Genomic DNA, 18,697 nt, shown 5'->3' with positions numbered 1-18,697 from the left:
CTCAGTGTACCGAACAGGCCCCCGAGTGCGGAGACTAGGGGATTTTCACAGTAACTTTATTGCAGTGTTAATGTAAGCCTACTTCTGACACTGATAAATAACCTTTAAAATCGGTTGCCTAGTTCCTATAGGATGGCCGACAGAAAGCACTGTGATCTCCAGTACAAAATATCATGGGCGTGGGGGCAGATGTTGTCTATTCATGGGCTACAGTTAATTCTGGCACTTCCAGCAATCAACGCAACAAACATTTTAATGTTTTTAAGCTAATCTGCTTTGTTTAGTTTAGTTTATCCCTTAATTCCAAACTATTAAATATCAAACCGAGACATTAGAATTCCTTGCACAGAATTTATTTGAGGAAAAAATAGAGGTTTTAAATCCTTTTTATATAGATTCTGCAATTTGTCTTAAAACAATTCGTGTGATTTTGCCATTTATAAACTAGCATGTTCTGACAGCAGATATTTATAGAGATTCTTTAAATTTGAAATTTAACCTCTGGATGTCAAGCAGGGATAGTTTAAGTTACAATGATTCCCAGGATATTTGTTGTATTTAGATTACTGCTACTGCCACTGATGTTTTTGGACAACTGTAATTCTTATTTAATCAACAATGATGGATAGCCCTAGTCTCCAAATATTTTGCTTCTTCATTGTCTAGAGGGAGTAGATAAACCAGCGCACCAATGTCTAACACCCCCTGTCCGAGAGGAACAGATAGGCCAGCGCACTGATCATAGAATCATAGAATCCCTACGGTACATAAAGAGGCCATTCAGCCCATCGAGTCTACATCTACTCTCCAAGCCAACATCTTATCCAGGTCTTAGCCCCGCAACCCCACATATTTACCCTGCTAATCTACACATCGTTGGACACTAAGGGGCAATTTAGCATAGCCAATCCACCTAACTGGCAGCACGGTGACACAGTGATTAGCACTGCTGCCTCACGGTGCCAGGGATCCGGGTTCAATTCCCGACTTGGGTCACTGTCTGTGTGGAGTTCTCCCCGTGTCTGCGTGGGTTTTCTCTGGGTGCTCTGGGTTCCTCCCACAGTCTGAAAAATGTGTTGGTTAGGGTGCATTGATCCGAACAGACGCCAGAGTGTGGGGAATTTCACAGTAGCTTCATTGCAGTGTTAATGTAAGCCTACTTGTGACTAATAAATAAACTTTAACTAACTTGCACATCTTTGGACTCTGGGAGGAAACTGGAGCACCCAGAGGAAACAGGGGAGAATGTGCAAGCTCTACACAGACAGTCGCTGAAGGCTAGAATCGAACCTGGGTCCCTAGCACTGTGAGGAAGCAGTGCTAACCACAATGCCACCGTGCCTCCTGTGATGTCTCTCAGAGTCCAGTATGCCCTCTCCGAGAGGAACAGATAGACCCAGTCGCTGATTCCTCCATCAGGGCAGGGTGATACTTCTGTCCCTGGTGACCTCAATGCTTCCTTTTAAATACCAAGCCAGAGTGTAAACACTAACACCTCTAACACTGGGTTTCCCGTCTCTTTGGGAGAGTGCAAAGGTCACCAGTTAACTCCAGCTGGCTTTTTACGTCAATTAAAAGGCCAATTAATGCCACTGACCAGAAGCCAGCTGGGATTTTCCCAGTCTGTCCACAGGATCCCGGGATCTCAAGAGACGTGGCAGCTGCCTGGAGCAAGCCCCATGTTGGTGACCTGGGGGGGCTGCTCCAGGATCACTCCAAGTTCACCAGCCTCTGTAGCTGCCATATTGACCTGGCCACAGCTGGGGCTGTTTTGTTGAGGAGTTTCCCCTCACACACACGTGGCCTGGCAGCTGAGGCTATTTTTAATTTCAAATTTGTTACAGGGACTGAATGGGACCCTCGAGGTGGAGGTGTATTCTCTCTCTCTCCCCCACCTGCAGTTCATTTCGAAGGGCTCCTACTGACCCTTGGGCTTCGAGAGTCCAGTCTCCATCATTAATTGGACGGCCAGCGGTCCCTTGGTAACCAAGGCAAAAATCAAAATGAGCTCAAGGCAAAATCACCACTGATGTCTGCTCTCAACATGGTGCCCGGTTGGGAGTGCACTTGATCCCAACTTTGGAATTTTGACCTTAAATGGTAAGCCCTTTCTGATGATTGGTTAATGCCAAGATTTCTCAGCGCTGTTGCCTACGCTGCTGTGCAGTTGCTTACTCATAGAATCCCTAACGTGCAGAAGGAGGCCATTCGGCCCATTGAGTCAGCACTCATTCTGTACAGAGCATCTTATCCAGGCCCCATTCCCATAAACCCATGTATTTACACCACTAATCACTCTAACCTACACATCTTTGGACTGTGGGAGGAAACTGGAGCAACTGGAGGAAACCCATGCAGACACGAGGAGAATGTGCAAACTCCATGCAGACAGTCACCCAAAGCTGGAATTGAACACGGGTCCCTGGTGCTGTGAGGCAGCAGTATTGACCATTGTGCCACCTTGTAGGAGGAACTGTAGTCTTGTTAGTTTTCCCGCTTGTCAGACATGGGGCCGTATTTTACCATTTTGATTCTCAGTTCTGGGTGGACTTGAAACTGGAAGTGTTTCAGATCTGACTTTTAGACCCGTTCTCAGGTGCCCCCATATGCACCCTGCCTGAAAAAGTAGCAGCGATTCTGGTTCGCGCTGCAGAAGCCTGCAGCTCTGATTGGCACCTCCAAAACCCTGCAGCTCCGATCGGCACCTCCAAAACCCTGCAGCTCCGATCGGCACCTCCAAAACCCTGCACCTCCGATCGGCACCTCCAAAACCCTGCAGCTCCGATCGGCACCTCCAAAACCCTGCAGCTCCGATCGGCACCTCCAAAACCCTGCACCTCCGATCGGCACCTCCAAAACCCTGCAGCTCCGATCGGCACCTCCAAAACCCTGCAGCTCCGATCGGCACCTCCAAAACCCTGCACCTCCGATCGGCACCTCCAAAACCCTGCACCTCCGATCGGCACCTCCAAAACCCTGCAGCTCCGATCGGCACCTCCAAAACCCTGCACCTCCGATCGGCACCTCCAACTGCGCACATGCAGAAAAAAGTAGAAAAACCCTCCCCTGTCACATGGCTCCCGGGCTGGAAAATGCCTTCCCCTGACCCCCATGGACATTGTCCCACACCCACAACATGACTGATCCCCTTATCCTCCCACCACCCCGCTACCCAGACTGATCACAGCCCCCCTGCCCCCTTCCCCCCCACCGATCACATGCAGAGTAACAGCGGACACTCCCGTTCCTCTCCACCGATTGCACACAAAGTGGCGTGGACCCTTCCTGTTCCTTCCCCCGCATCCCCCACACCAGAGACCCATCTGATCCCCCCCAGCCCTGCAACACCACCCCCGCAACACCACCCCCGCAACACCACCCCCGCAACACCACCCCCGCAACACCACCCCCGCAACACCACCCCCGCAACACCACCCCCGCAACACCACCCCCGCAACACCACCCCCGCAACATCACCCCCGCAACACCACCCCCGCAACACCACCCCTGCAACACCACCCCCGCAACACCACCCGCAACACCACCGATCTGAGTCAGAAGCCGCTGGAAGCTCTGAACTTACCTCAGAAGGTGGAGCGCCCCAATTGGACCTTTGTGGACTATATCTGTTTCATGCTGGACGGGTGAACGTGATGATAAAGAGGGAAGTGCCGATAAGTTTGGCCGTGCAGCCCAATAGTTAAGATGTAAAAGCATGCAAATACATTTAAATTGACGTCATGCCCGTCTCGGTGGCCATTTTCAACCCTTGGTAAAGGGGGAACGGGCGCAGAGGCGGGCATGGATCGCACTACTCGCCTCACACCGACTTTACCAAGTTTTCACGCTCAAAAACAGGGATAACCTGATGGTAAAATCAGGCCCATGGCCGATTGAAACAAAGGACTGAACTCAGAGCATGAACCACCACCCCCCCACTCCCCCGGTCACCCCTCCCACCAGAAAACTCTCAAATGTCACCTGCTTAAGAGTGTACAAGTGTGGATACTATTGGATGCTGGATTTCAGTTTCAGTATCTGCGATGCGACCTTACTCTCTGACCAATTTGCTATCGATGAGTGTGACCACCCTCTATCCTGGAAATTACTCCAGATTTACTTGTCTCTGATTTGATGTCTTGAAAGGAAATATCAAGAAAAGTGGCATTTTTTTAAAAAAATACATTCTGATGCGATATGGCAGGAACAGTTAACCAGCCCTCACCATCTCTGCTCCTGCAGGAATTAACTCACCTGTTTTTTGCTCTTTTGCCCTACATTCTGGATGGCCCAGATCACTCTGCTTATCGGATAGCCCTTCCTCATCACTGGCTGAATGAGGTCCAGCTCTCTTTGGCTCAGCACCAACAGGGGGTCAGCTGTGGAGTCTGGGAGAGTTTTGTGGGAATGTAAAGGTCTCGGAGTTGGAGGTGGAGCCGGGAGGCAGGAATGGTCGCTGAGAGTCTGTGGAAAGAGCAAACAAACATTCAGAGCATAAGTTATCCATCAGTTTATCACACACGGCCAACCTTCGGAGCTACAGAAGATTTCTGTTTGTTTTCATCCCGAGGAAGGGTTTGTTTTTCTTCTGCTTTTGTTTCTCATTGATCTATTCCGAGTGTCCCTATCTAACGTCACATCCAACAGCTGTGGGGTCAGACATCCTCTGGTCACATCAAGGCCATTATTAATGCTATCTCCTCACAGACAGTCCTCGCCTAGAACGATAAGATTTTCAAATTTACAGCGGGGTCCATTGAAAGAATATCGGGTTATTCCAGCTCCCTGGCTCATCTCAAATATTTTACACAATTCTTGTTTCTTGCTGTTCAGGTCTGCGGGGAAAATTCCAGCTGAGACTCTAAGCTGGATCTCATTCAATATTTAATACGTCTGCCTGGTTTCTGCACCTTTGTTTAAAACAACATCACTGAGTGAGTTGTCAATATTTAATTAAAAAGTTGATTTGAATAAAATTGGAAGAGTGCCCCCGAGAACTCATCTCACATTCTCTTCTGAACCATCTGACGTCCGAATATCTTTAGGAGAGGTGGGCCTATTACGTGCCAATGCTTTTGTTTTATTCAGCAGAAGTGCTTCATGATTTAATGCCAGTTTTTGGATGGGTAAGATTTTTCAATTTAAAATAGAAAATGCTGGAAACATTCAGCAGATTCAGCAGCATCTGTGGAGAGGGAAATAGAGACTGGAATTTTCCTGCCTTTGCTGCTAACAGTACCTCCTGCTCCCGCCAATGGTCGCCTCACTCGGCGCAGCTGGTTCCCCAGCGACAAAAGGACAGAGTCATAGACAGCACGGCGGCACAGTGGTTAACACTGCTGCCTCACTGCGCCAGAGACCCGGGTTCAATTCCAGCTTTGGGTCACTGTCTGTGCAGTTTCCTCCAGGTTTCCTGCCAAAAATGGGTTTCCTCCCAAAAATGTGCAGGTTAGGTTGATTGGGCCATGCTAAATTACCCTTTAATGTTAGGGGGATTAGCAGGGTAATTACATGAGGTTATGGGATAGGACCTGGGTGGGATTGTAGTTGGTGCAGACTTGATGGGACAAATGGCCTCCTTCTGCACTGTAAGGATTCCATGAATCAACAGATAGATAGTTACATGGGTAAGATGGGTATCGAGGGGGATATGGGTCAAATGCAGGCAATTGGGACTAGCTTAGGCGTTTCTAAAAAAAAGGGTGGTGTGGACAAGTTGGGCTGAAGGTCCTGTTTCCATGTTGTAAACCTCTGTGAATCTATGATTTGTTACGTCTTGTTGATTGGATCCTTGCCAAGTAGCAATGCCTACCACATACGTGATTAAAAAACAAGTAGGTCAATTATTAAGGGGTGTGACCCCATGAAAAATACCCACTACCATTTTCCAGGAGATTTAAAAATGACGAGCAGTAAGAGCTATTCGAATTAGGAATTAATTGTCCCAATTAACACCACAGGATGTAAAAGGAAATGATTCTCAACGAATATTATGCATTTAGTGCAACCCATTATTTAAATTAGCTGTAATGCATTATAATTATTTTATAAGTCACATCCAGGCTATCATTAAATAATCTGTCTCATTAAAATTAATCCTGCAAGGTTACATTGTTGTATAATAATTTATGTACAGGCAGGGATTTATATTTGTTTTTTTGTGTGGTTATTGTGGTGAAGGGAAGTCAGTTACAAATGACCTGGTCTCTTTCTTCTCTCTATTTCTCAGTTGGGATAGATCAATTTCAAAATGAAATGGATTAGCCAGCAGGTCCACTTTTCATCATTGGAAATTATATCCCACAGCTTCGGAATGCTGCTTTAGGATCAGCAGTGTAGATCGACAATTGATGTTAATTAAGAACCAGTCCAGTGTTGAGTCAATGAAGTCCGCGCTGAAGAGTGGGGGCGGAAGAATGAATCTGTAGCCGTGGGGCAAACTGTGAGCTTAGTAGCTCACTTCTCCAGAACACAACAGAGCAAATAGAAAGTAGGACAGCTTCAATGGAGAGGCAGTGACCTAGTGGTATTATCGCTAGACATGTCTCTCAATCTCTGTCTCTCTACTGATATGCTAATGCAGAGCAGCAATCCATTGTGCAAACTTTATTCATAAAATCACAGAATCCCTACAGTGCAGGAGGCCATTCAGCCCATCGAGTCTGCACGGATCACAATCCCAACCAGGCCCTTTTCTTGCAGCCCCATATATTGTTAGGGGATATTGGTACATATTGTCACATGTACCAAAATACAGTGAAAAGTATTGTTTTGTGTGCTATCCATACAAGTCATACCATACATATCTCGCAAAGAATCACATATCCTCCGACTTAGCATGGTCAATCAACCTAACCCATACATCTTTGGAATGTGGGAGGAAACCGGAGCACCTGGAGAAAACCCACGCAGACAGGGGTAGAATGTGCAAACTCCACACAGACAGTGTCCTGAGGCCGGAATTGAACCTGGGACCCTGGCGCTGTGGGGCTAACCACTGTGCCACCCCTAAAATTATTTTACTTCATTTTATAACTTTATTTCCTTCCCCTGTTGGTCGTATTCCTTTAATTCACAAAACCCGACCCCGAACAACAAATATCAAAGTTAATTAATTTAGTTAATTAGTGTATTGTTACATGAAGCAATTCTCATTAAAACAAGGCCCTCAAGTATCTTGCAGCCAGTCCCCACAAGGAGTGGAGAGAAAATGGGATGTGTCACTTAGTGAGTTGACCACATCCATGTTTCAAGATGGCGCTGGAGCACGGTGACTCTTTGTGAGCTGTGTACGGTACGGATAGCGCGCAAAACAATACTTTTCATTATCTTGGTACATTGGACAATAATAAATCAAATCAAATTAGAAACCCAGCTAATGTTTTGGGCGCTCGAATTCAAATCCCGTCACAGCAGATGATGGAATTTGAATTCAATTAAAAAAATCTGGAATTAAAAATTGACTGATGATCATGGAACCATTGTCGATTGTCGGAAAAACCGATCTGGATCACTAATGTACTTCAGGGAAGGAAATCATCATCATCATAGAACCCTACAGTACAGGAGGCCATTCAGCCCATCAAGCCTATACCAACCGCAGTGCCACCCAGGCCCTATTCCCGTAACCTCACACATTTACCCTGCTAATCCCCTGACACTACGGTCAATTTCGCATGGCCAAACAACCTAACCTGCACATCTTTGGACTGTGGGAGGAAACCGGAGCACCCGGAGGAAACTCATACAGCACAGGGAAAACATGCAAATTCCACACAGATAATGACTGAGGCCAGAATTGAACTTGGGTCCCTGGCGCTGTGAGGCCAGGGCTAACCACTGTGCCACCATGCCGCCCACTAATTTGTCATCCTTACTCGGTCTGGCTTACACGTGACTCCAGAGCCACAGCAATGTGGTTGACACTGAACTGCCTTCGGGCAATCAGGGACGGTCACTAAATGTCCCATGAACGAATGAAAAAACAAATGGTTGAAGTTTCGCTGAAACATTTTCTGCTCCATTAATCCTGCCCATACCATGTGGGTTAGAACCCACGCTAAGCAGTTTCCCAAAGCTACTGTGAAACTGGCCTCCAGGACAAAGATCAGAGTGTCCCAGAAAAAGCAACCTCCTGTTTTCTTCCACATTCCAGAGGGAGGTACTCATTCTGATCTTACTTATTTTGGTCTTGGTTCTTTCAAGGCTGAAGTTGTTGTTTCCAACTTTGAAGTGTGGTGAGCTTATAGCTCCATCTGACAGTGCTAAAGTTAAAATTTTGTTAGTGGGACCAAGTTAACTTAGTAACCTGTGCAGAGGATATGAGTTCCATTTGACTGTACCCTCGCCAACACTTTTGAATGCCTAATTATTAATGTGGCTGTTGTCCCAATGGGAAAGACATGAATGCACAAGTAACCCTATTACATAATAGCAGCTAAAATTAAAACAAAACTCAGAAGGGGATTTGTCTGTATTGTGTAAAAGGTGTAGAAAAGTGAAGCATTGAGATTCCAATATTCTCAACGCAACGGGAAATGTTAGGAATCATAATGAGATCTAGAAGAGGGTAAGAAACTGTTAGACCGTATGATACATGGAACACCACTACCTGCAAGTTTCCCTCCAAGCCACTCACCATCCTGACTTGGAAATATCTCACCGTTCCTTCGTAGATGCAGGATCAAAATCCAGGAATTCCCTCCCTCACGGCATTGTGGGTCAACCCCCAGCACGTGGACGGCAGCGATTTCAAGAAGGCAGCTCACCACCACCTTCTCAAGGGCAACTAGGGATGGACAATAAATGCTGGCCAGCCAGCGACACCCATGTTCCACAAACAAATAAAAAAAAGGAACAGGAGTAGGCCATTCAGCCCCATGTGCCTGCTGTACTATTCGATAGGATCATGGCTGATCTGGCATTCCTCACGTCCACTTTTCTGCCCTTTCCCAGTAACCCTCGATTCCCTTACTCATCAAAAATCTACCTACCTCAGCCCTAAATATGCACAAGGGCATTGTCCCCACAGCTCCCTGTGGCAAGGAGTTCTAAAGACTCTTAACTCTCTGAGAGAAGAAATTCCTTTTCATTTCAGTCTTAAATTAGTGCCCTTTATCCTGAGATTACACCCTCTGGTTCTAGACTCTCCCAAGCGGGCAAAAAACCTCTCAGCATTTTCCCTGTCAAAGCCCCGTATATTTCAATAAGATCACCTCTCATTCTTTAAGTTCCAATGAGTAGAATCCCAGCCTGTTAAATCTTTGTGATTTAAACAGAACTCTCTGGCATTTCGGCTAACTGATTTGACTTTTATTAATTGAAACGGTTGGCTGAAAATGTCATCCAGTAATTGAGTTTGTTAAGTTGACTGGACCATTAAATTAGTGTCTAGTAGCTCAATGGGATCCTTTGCCTTGCTCAATATGTTACTGTCTTTTTTAGCCAAATTTCATTTGTGAGTTAGTGTTATTGAGTGGTTATAACACAGGAAAAGGACATTCAGCCCAACAAGCCATTCCCGGCTCTCTGCAAGAGAATTTAGCTGGTTTCAATCCCCAGCCCTTTTACAGTAATCCTGCAATCCTTTCTCCTTTAGGTGCTTATCCAGTCCCTTTTCGAAAACCATGATTGAGCCTATCTCCATCACCCTTTCAGACAGTACAGACTTCAGACCTGGGGGGGCAGGAGTGGTCTACTGGTATTTTCACTGGATTAGTAGTTTAGAGACACAGGGTAATGCCCTAGGGACCTGGAATCGAATCCCACCACGGCTGATGGTGAAATTTAAATTTAATAAAAGATCTGGAATTGAAAATCTAATGATGACCATTGAACCATTGTTGTAAAAACCCCATCTGGTTCACTAATGTCCTTGAGGGAAGGAAATCTGCCGTCCTGACCTGCGGCTGGGATTCGCCGGCCTCGCCTGCGGCTGGGATTCTCCAGTCCCACTGCCGTGAACAGAGTTTTGGCTGAGCGCCAAATTCTCCGTTCTCACTGGCGATGACAATGAGTTAAATTAATTGGATTCGAATCTGCCATCTTCTCATTCAGAGAATTTGCATTCCCGCCTTCATCGGCATTCAACATTTTCAAGTAGGCTAGATTTTGTGATAACCAACTAGTTCATGGCTGCGAAATATCTTTATACTGATACTGCGTTTTTATAAAAGAAGGATATCAAGCGAGATAACTCCACAATGGAGTTAAAAGAAGATGCCTCCAATTGGGTGGCACAGTGGTTAGCACTGCTTCCTCACAGCAACAGGGACCCAGGTTCGATTCCGGCCTTGGGTTACTGTCAGTGTGGAGTTTGCAAGTTTCCCCCATGTTTATGTGGGTTTTCTCCGGGTGCTCCAGTTTCCTCCCACTGTCCAAAGATACGCAGGTGAGGTGATTGGCCACGCTAAATTGTCCGTTAATGTCAGGGGTTAGTAGGGTAGATGGATAGGGTCTGGGTGGGATTGTTGTCAGTGCAAGCTCGAAGGGCCAAATGGCCTCTTCTGCATTGTAGGGATTCTGTGTTCTATGAATCAAATCTTACCGGCAATGGTGGTTTATGTTTTCTGAATGGAGCTCTTCCTCTGACTGTAAAAGATCTTTCCAAGTGATTCCGGGCAGAGGACAACGGAGGACTTCCACTGGCAATTTGCTCTGAGTTCTGATTCTTGCTATTTCTATTGTTCTGATGCTGACAGAGAGCTTTCCTATAAAGATTTCTCGGTGTATGCCCCTGTGACCGGTTCGATCCTTGCATCCTCACACCATCCTCGCCATCGGCATTGCTGCAAAGAGGTGACGACCTCCGGCCAGCGATATGGGGGAGTCTGGTTAAGCTAGCACTCAGACACCTCTCACAGTGTCGACTCCTGGAAGGGTTATCGGAGCAGAAAGGGGAAGAAGCCGGCCTTCCATCCAGGAATCTGGATTGAAGATGAAATTTGCCCCTGAGAAGCGGAATGGAAGGAAGCTTCTGCTTTTCGTTTTCATCAGACGAAGAAAGTTCGTCATCTTCCGAGTATCCGTCATCACTTTCTGTGTTGGACTTGTAGAGAATCCGTGAGCGAAAATATTTAATGTCTGTCACACTGAAACTCCTGAACCTCTTGGTCTGCAAAACCATGTGGTCATTTTGAACTTTTGCGTGTTGGGAGTCATGTTTCACGTCATCAGTGTCTTCTCCATCTGTATCAGAAAACGCAAGCCAAAATGGTGGACACGTTGGTATCGGCCTTGGAGGTTCTCTTAGGAAACAGTCGCACAGCCATTCCAAAATCTTCTTTTCCAGAGTGAAATCATACTGCGAAAGAATGCAAATGACATTAGTCTTAAACAAAGCATCTAGAACATCAAATCAGAACAAGGGGTCATGGCCTCAGAATACGGGATAGACCATTTAGGACTAAGCTGAGGAGAAACATCTTCACTCAGAGGATGGTGAACCTATGGAATTCTCTACTACCGAAGGCTGTGGAGGCCAAGTCACCGAATACAAAAGAAGGAAAGATGATTTCCAGGATCAAAGGGAGAGCACAGGAGTATTGTATTGGGATAGATGATCAGCCATGATTGTGCTGAAAGATGGAGCAGGCCCGAAGTGCTAAACTCTCCTTCAGTGTACTTGAGCTATTTTCCTTGAGAAAATAGCAATTCCATCATCTATTGACTGCTGTAGTTGGAGTACAGGAGTAATTCCTCTAACGAAATGATCCTTGATGGTGACTAGGGGATTTTCATAGGAACTGTGTCTACTTGTGACTAATAAATAAATTAATCAATAAATCCTGCGCCTGTTTTCTATGTTTCCATGACATTCCTTCCCTTGGTGAAAAATGTAAAATAAATCTCAAGACAATTGTTAAAAGACATAAAAGTAAAAATGAAAGTTAAAAATTCTGATTTGAAATCATTTCAAAAGGCGGCCTTGATTTACCGCTCGGATATCTACAAAACAAATAGGAACGTAAGCAAGAGCTAATAATAGTTACAGTCGCCAACAAGTGAAAGAATCGTTTCAAGCAGCAAATGTTGGTAGTTCATCACACCAATGTAATTAGAACAACTCAAGTTATTATCAGACCGATCCTTGAGAAAATAGCAATTCCATCATCGACTGACTGCTGTAGTTGGAGTACAGGAGTAATTCCTCTAACGAAATGATGCTTGATGGTCCTTGGAATTTACCGTGTAAGTGAAGCACATTGCATTTCACACCTCAAATTGACATGGTGGTGACCAGAAATTACGCTAATGATTGACTTTTCCATTGTCAGTCCCTTGCCAACATGCATAAGCAGGGTGGCACAGTGACACAGTGGTTAGCACTGCTGCCTCACAGCACCAGGGATCCGAGTTCAATTTTCGACTTGGGTCTCTGTCTGTGTGGAGTTTGCACATCCTCCCTACGTCTGCGTGGGTTTCCTCCAGGTGCTCCAGTTTCCTCCCATAGTCTGAAAGACACGCTGGTTAGATGCATTGACCATGCTAAATTTGCCCTCAGTGTACCCAAACAGGCACCGGAGTGTGGGGACTAGGGAATTTTCACAGTAACTTCATTACAGTATTACTGTAAGCCTACTTGTGACTAATAAATAATACTTTCATGAGCAGAAGTTTTTGCTCTCTTTGAAATTTTGCATTCTTGAGTTTGTCCTGATGAGTGCAAGATGTAAAGCTTCAACAGTACGTTTGTCTTTTCAGCAATACTGAAGCTCTGTACTACCAAAATGACGATATGTGTATTTAAATAGTCATGATGACACAGCATGTGCAGGTGAAATACTGATATCAACTTTCCAAAAAGACAGATTATGGTTTAAAAGGGACTGAGTAGAATTCTCCAGCCTCACCTCCAGTGGAGGTGACTCACCATCAGCCCTCCCCCCCAACCCCTCCAGAGCAATCTTCCGGTCACACCAAAGTTGATGGCAATTTACATGTGTTGCCACCAGGGAACCCATGGCAGGGGTCAACTTTGGTGGGATTCCACTCACTCTCCCCAGAAACTGCTGTTTACATTGGTCTCAAGCCCACTAGAATTTCAAGGACACTGTGAAGAATATGCCTGAGGTGTGTGTGTATGTATGTGTATGTGCGTGTGTGTGCGCGTATGCATGTATGTATGTGTATGTGTATATGTGTGTGTGTCTGTGTGTGTATGTGTGTATTTGTATGTGTGTGTGCATGTGTGCACATGTGTGTGTGTGTGTGTGAGCACGTACATGTTGCAAAAGTCAGGGTGTGTGTTGATCTTTCTGAATATCTTTATATTGTCAGCTGGGTGGGTTTTTAACACAATAAAAACAAACGCCTTTGTGTTTAAACTCCAAGAAGGCCAGTTGGACTGAGTTCTGTGCAATCAGCACATAACTAATTAAGTACAGTCATTGAATTGATGCCTTTATCCTTATCGGTTACATAAAAAACCTGTCACAATCAATAGAAGAGTGAACAAGAAAGGCCAAATCCTGACATCATTCCTCACCGTATATCTAACATCGATAGACACAAATATAGAACATAGAACATAGAACATAGAACACTACAGCACAAACAGGCCCTTCGGCCCACAAGTTGCGCCGATCACATCATCACCTACCAACCTACAGACCTATCTATAACCCTCAATCTCATTAAACCCCATATACTCATCCAGGAGTCTTTTAAAAGACCCCAGCGAGTTCGCCTCCACCACCACTGACGGCAGCCGATTCCATTCACTCACCACCCTCTGAGTGAAAAACTTACCCCTAACATCACTTCTGAACCTCCCTCCCCGCACCTTAAATCTGTGTCCTCTCGTAGCGACCATTTCAACCCGGGGAAATAGCCTCTGAGAGTCCACCCTATCCATTCCTCTCAACATTTTGTAAACTTCTATCAGGTCGCCTCTCAACCTTCGTCTCTCCAGGGAAAAGAGTCCCAGCTCCCTCAACCTAACTTCATAAGGCATGCCTCCCAGTCCAGGCAACATCCTTGTAAATCTCCTCTGTACCCTTTCAATAGCTTCTACATCTTTCCTACAGTGAGGCGACCAGAACTGCACACAATACTCTAAATGAGGCCTGACAAGGGTCTTATAAAGTTGCAGCATTACCTCCCGACTCCTAAACTCAATCCCTCGATTAATGAAGGCCAGTACACCATACGCCTTCTTGACCACCTCCTCCACCTGCGAGGCCGATTTAAGAGTCCTGTGGACCCGGACCCCAAGATCCCAATATATACTCATATATTGCAGTAAAATTCATCTGCCAAGTTAAGCCATTTTTTTGATTTCATCCCATGTTAATGTTGCTATTCCCAATGTTTCTGGAGCTTGGCTGGATCTCAGTGGAATCTTTTTCAAATACACCTTCACTGGAAAGGTTAAAACAGCAGATGTTGGAAATCAGGATTAAAATGCTGGAAATACTCAGCAAGTCTGGCAGAATCTGTGGAGAAAGAAAGCTAACATTTCAGGTTGATGGCCTTTGGAGCTGAAATGTGAGTGCGTTAGAATTGTGAAGGGAAATGTGTAAACGTTACTGCCAAACCTACAAGTTATCAGGGGATTTGTGAGTTTAGAAGCGTACTTAAAGTCTTTAGTTACAATCAGATTACTGAAGAACATATGACAACAAGTATCTAAATTAAGATCTTTCACAAATTGCATTAACCGTTTCACTTCCTTCAAGAACAGTTCAGCACAGGGACAGGCCCTTCGGCCCACCAAGTCTGTGCCTTCCACACCCCTACATCAACCCATAGAAGCCTGATTGCTCGCCCTTTCATGCTACTTTCAAACTCTAGAATCCCTCATTTGCTCTGTTGTTTCCAATGCTCTCAATTAGCAATACACATTTAATAATCCCTTAAATGATTAAGGGATCACATTGAGAAATCAGTCCAGGGTGCATTGGGACCCAGGTTCAATTCCTGGCTTGAGTCACTGTCTATGCAGAGTCTGCACATTCTCCCCATGTCTGCGTGAGTTTCCTCTGGCTGCTCTGGTTTCTCCCACAGTCTGAAAGATGTGCTGGTTAGGTGCATTAACCTGAACATGTGCCAGAGTGTGGTGACTAGGGGAATTTCACAGTAACTTCAATGCACTGTTAATGTAAGCCTTACTTGTGACTAATTAAATAAACTTTAACTTTAACTTCAAAATCTACATGTTCATTACCAATGGTATATTTCAGCTTCCTCTATCCAAGAACTTAACATTCTCAGATCGCAAATAAATGATTAAACTGACAAATCAAACAAAGCTACAGTAATCTGCAATGCAATCACTAAATTAATTCCATAAAGGCAAAATACTGCAGATGCTGAATTAATTCCATTCACTAGAAGGAAATAGAGCAATTATTGCATTAAAGCAACATTTACTTTTATTCTACAGTGTCCTGTACTAACAAAACAGCGCTTCCTCTGACATACTGAGCAGTCTCAAAAGTGATTTACATTATACAATACTAAAAATCTTACATCTGAACACACTTCCTGCCAATCTTTTCCCATTGCAAATTTGTGAGTTACAACCTCCTTAGAGACCAATAACTTCTAAAGAGATAAATTTCCCAGAGACTGACAGAAATAACCAAAAGGACAAGATTTCACATCTTATTGCAACAAACAAACTAAAATCAACATTGACCAATAGGCATTGACCAACACCAATTTAAAGAAAGGGTACTCCTACATGAATTAACTAACACGATTCCACTCAATCTAACTCGTTCAAATCTGACTTCTTACACTGAAGGCGCACCTCAGTGACTTCTTTTTCCTGAAATCTCCAACAGTCCAATTGGTCCTGCCCCCTTCCTTTTGAACAGAAAAACTACTCTGGCAAACATCCTGCTTGGTTGGTAACATAAAAGAGTCCATCTCTGCTTCACATGACAGTATCTACTCTGTCTACAAAAGCAACTGTTCCAGGTGTAAAAACTGTTACTTGATATTAAAAAGGCTTCTGTTTGAATTTCTTTCCCCATGTCAGCCAGATTACACAAACCTGTCTCTGAACAGAAGTTATTAGTATGACCCCATTATCCACCTTTCCATAATGTTCTATTTCACCTTAAATATTTTAAAGAACATTGTAATGTTCTCCCCGTGCCTGCATGGGTTTTCTCTGGGCGTTCTGATTTCCTCCTATGGTTCAAATCTCCTACAGAGATTGTCATTGACTTCAGGAAGCATAAAGGACAACATGCCCTATCTACAACAATGGGGATGAAGTGGAAAGGGCTGAGAGCTTCAAGTTTTTAGCTGTCCAGATCACTAAAATCGGTCCTGATCTCCCCATGCTGACACTATAGTTAAGAAAGCCCCACCAACGCCTCTACTTTCTCAGAAGACTAAGGAAATTTGGCATGTCAGCTACGACTCCCACCAACTTTTGCAGATGAACCATAGAAAGCATTCTTTCTGGTTGTATCACAGCTTGGTATGGGCTCCTGCTCTGCTCAAGACCACAAGGAATTACAAAAGGTCATGAATGTAGCCCAATCCATCACGCAAACCATCCATTGACTCTGTCTAAACTTCCTCTGCCTCAGCAAAGCAGCCAGCATAATTGAGGACCCCACGCACCCCGAATATTTTCTCTACCACCTTCTTCCATCGGGAAAGAGATACAAAAGTCTGACATCACGTACCAACAACTCAAGAACAGTTTCTTCCCTGCTGCTGTCAGACTTTTGTATGGACTTACCTTGCATTAAATTGGTCTTTCTCTACACGCTAGCTATGACTGTAACACTACCTTCTGCACTCTCTCGTTTCCTTCTCAATGAACGATATGCTTTGGCTGCATAGCGCAAGAAACAATCCTTTTCACTGTATGTTAATACACGTGACAATAATAAATCAAATCAAATCAAAAGGTGTGCTAGCTTTGTGTATTGGCCGTGTTAAATTCTCCTTCAGCTTACCCGAACAGGCGCCAGAGTGTGGCAACTAGGGGATCTTTCACAGTAACTTCATTGCAGTGTTAATATAAGCCTACTTGTGACACTAATAAATAAACTTAAACTTAAAGTCCAGCATTCGTAACAGTGCTGAGAATTCAATGGTCTACGTAAATATGTTGTAATTTCACCATCCTCCAGCGGAGGTGCTCAGTGGGAGGGTGTCATTACTCTGAGGCAAGCTTACAGAAGCAGCTCAATGCCCCACATCGAATTCTCCAGTCGCGCACAAACCACTCCAGGACTGCAGCGGGACTGGAGAATCCCAGCCGCAGGGGAGAACGGAGAATTCCAGGCTTGGTCTGAAAGGATCAGCTCAGCAGCTAAATGTTATAACTGTGCTCCAGACTGGTCTTCGGCAGCAGAACAAAACATTCACTTGGGTTAAAATAATTGAAAAATAAATACTAAGGCTTGGTAATTGAGAGTCTTACTCAAATGGAAAACAGCACAGAAGGGGCCTAACTGAGTGTTGAATTGAGAAATAGCACTTGATTAGGTCCAGATATAAAACACAATAAAGGGAATGGTTTCTCTGCTCATTTATCTTAATATTGCACATTATGCACCTATTCAACACAGTTCCCATTTTTGTCCATCACTGAAACAAGGAAAATAGTTTTCTTTTCAAATATTTGTGCTTGTCTACGTAGGTCCATGTCAAACAATCAGCCTCTTTAAGTATTTCTGAAGCTAAATCTATGTCCAACAATGATATTAGGTTATTTCACTTGCTGTGTAAGGTGCCACGACTATCAGTTTGAATATGTTGTGAATGGCAGTACCCGTACTGACTGTGAGTGCTGACACCATCCTGCAGTGGGAGGTCAGATATTCCATTCCATTCAGTCTCTGTTGAAAATCTGGTTCTAAATATAATCAGTCACAACTTGGTTGGATATTTGCAGAGTAAAAAGATCAAAGTTTTAAGGCTGGAATCTTACCCCCTTTCACAGCAGTGGGATTTTCCCTTCCTGCCGCAGTAAACGGAAATCTGACTAAGCTGCCAAATTTTCCAACCTCGCTGCAGCGGGAGTTAATGGCAGGTAAGATCACGCTTTAAATCTGAGAAGAAGGCTCTTAACTCATAGAATCCCTGCAGTGCAGAAGGAGACCACTCAGCCCATCGGGTCTGCACCTACTCTCTGACAGTGCATCTAACCCAGACTCTATCCCTGTAACTCCACATTTTTACCATGGCTAACCCTCGCTAACCTACACTAGGGGGCAATTTAGCATGGCCAATCCACCTAACATTACATCTTTGGGAGTGTGGGAACAAACTGGAGCACCTGGAGGGAACTCACACAGACATGGGGTGCGAACTTCCACACAGACGGAACTGAACCCGGGTCCCTGGCACTATTAGGCAGCAGTGCTAACCACTGTGCCACCCTAACAGTTACACTGGATTTCAACTGTATTGTAGGATTGACTGTCATGTTAGCATTGTCTGTGTGGAGTTGGCATGTTCTCTCCATGTCTGTGTGGGTTTCCTCCAGGTGCTCCTGCTTTCTCCCACACTCCAAAGAACTGCAGGTTAGGTTGATTGGCCATGCTAAATTACCCCTTAGTGTCAGGGCAGGATAAATAGGTTAGCTTACGGAGATAGGGCCCAGGTGGGATTGTTGTCGGTGCAGTCTCGATGGGTCTAACGGCCTCTTACTGTATTGTAGGGATTCTAGGATTCTTAGCTCACTACTCTTCGACTTATGAAGGAGTATTTTTAAAGTTTTAAA

At 44.8% G+C, this 18,697-nt stretch overlaps 1 protein-coding gene across 1 annotated transcript in view; it reads right to left on the bottom strand.

Annotated features, from left to right (window-relative positions):
- The window catches only part of ubap1lb (ubiquitin associated protein 1-like b), a 49,012-nt gene that overhangs the window by 15,006 nt on the left and 15,309 nt on the right, over positions 1–18,697 (bottom strand). Inside the window, exons 4-5 of the mRNA XM_080214225.1 lie at positions 10,547–11,302; positions 4,255–4,464 (exon numbers count right to left, since the gene is read on the bottom strand). Coding sequence (XP_080070351.1) covers positions 4,255–4,464; positions 10,547–11,302 — 966 coding nt within the window. The remainder of the gene's footprint in view (positions 1–4,254; positions 4,465–10,546; positions 11,303–18,697) is intronic.

Source organism: Carcharhinus amblyrhynchos, chromosome 28 (assembly GCF_965287045.1).
Source record: "Carcharhinus amblyrhynchos chromosome 28, sCarAmb.v2.hapA, whole genome shotgun sequence".
NCBI classification, from domain to species: domain Eukaryota; kingdom Metazoa; phylum Chordata; class Chondrichthyes; order Carcharhiniformes; family Carcharhinidae; genus Carcharhinus; species Carcharhinus amblyrhynchos.
This window is presented reverse-complemented; position numbering and strand designations above follow the sequence as displayed.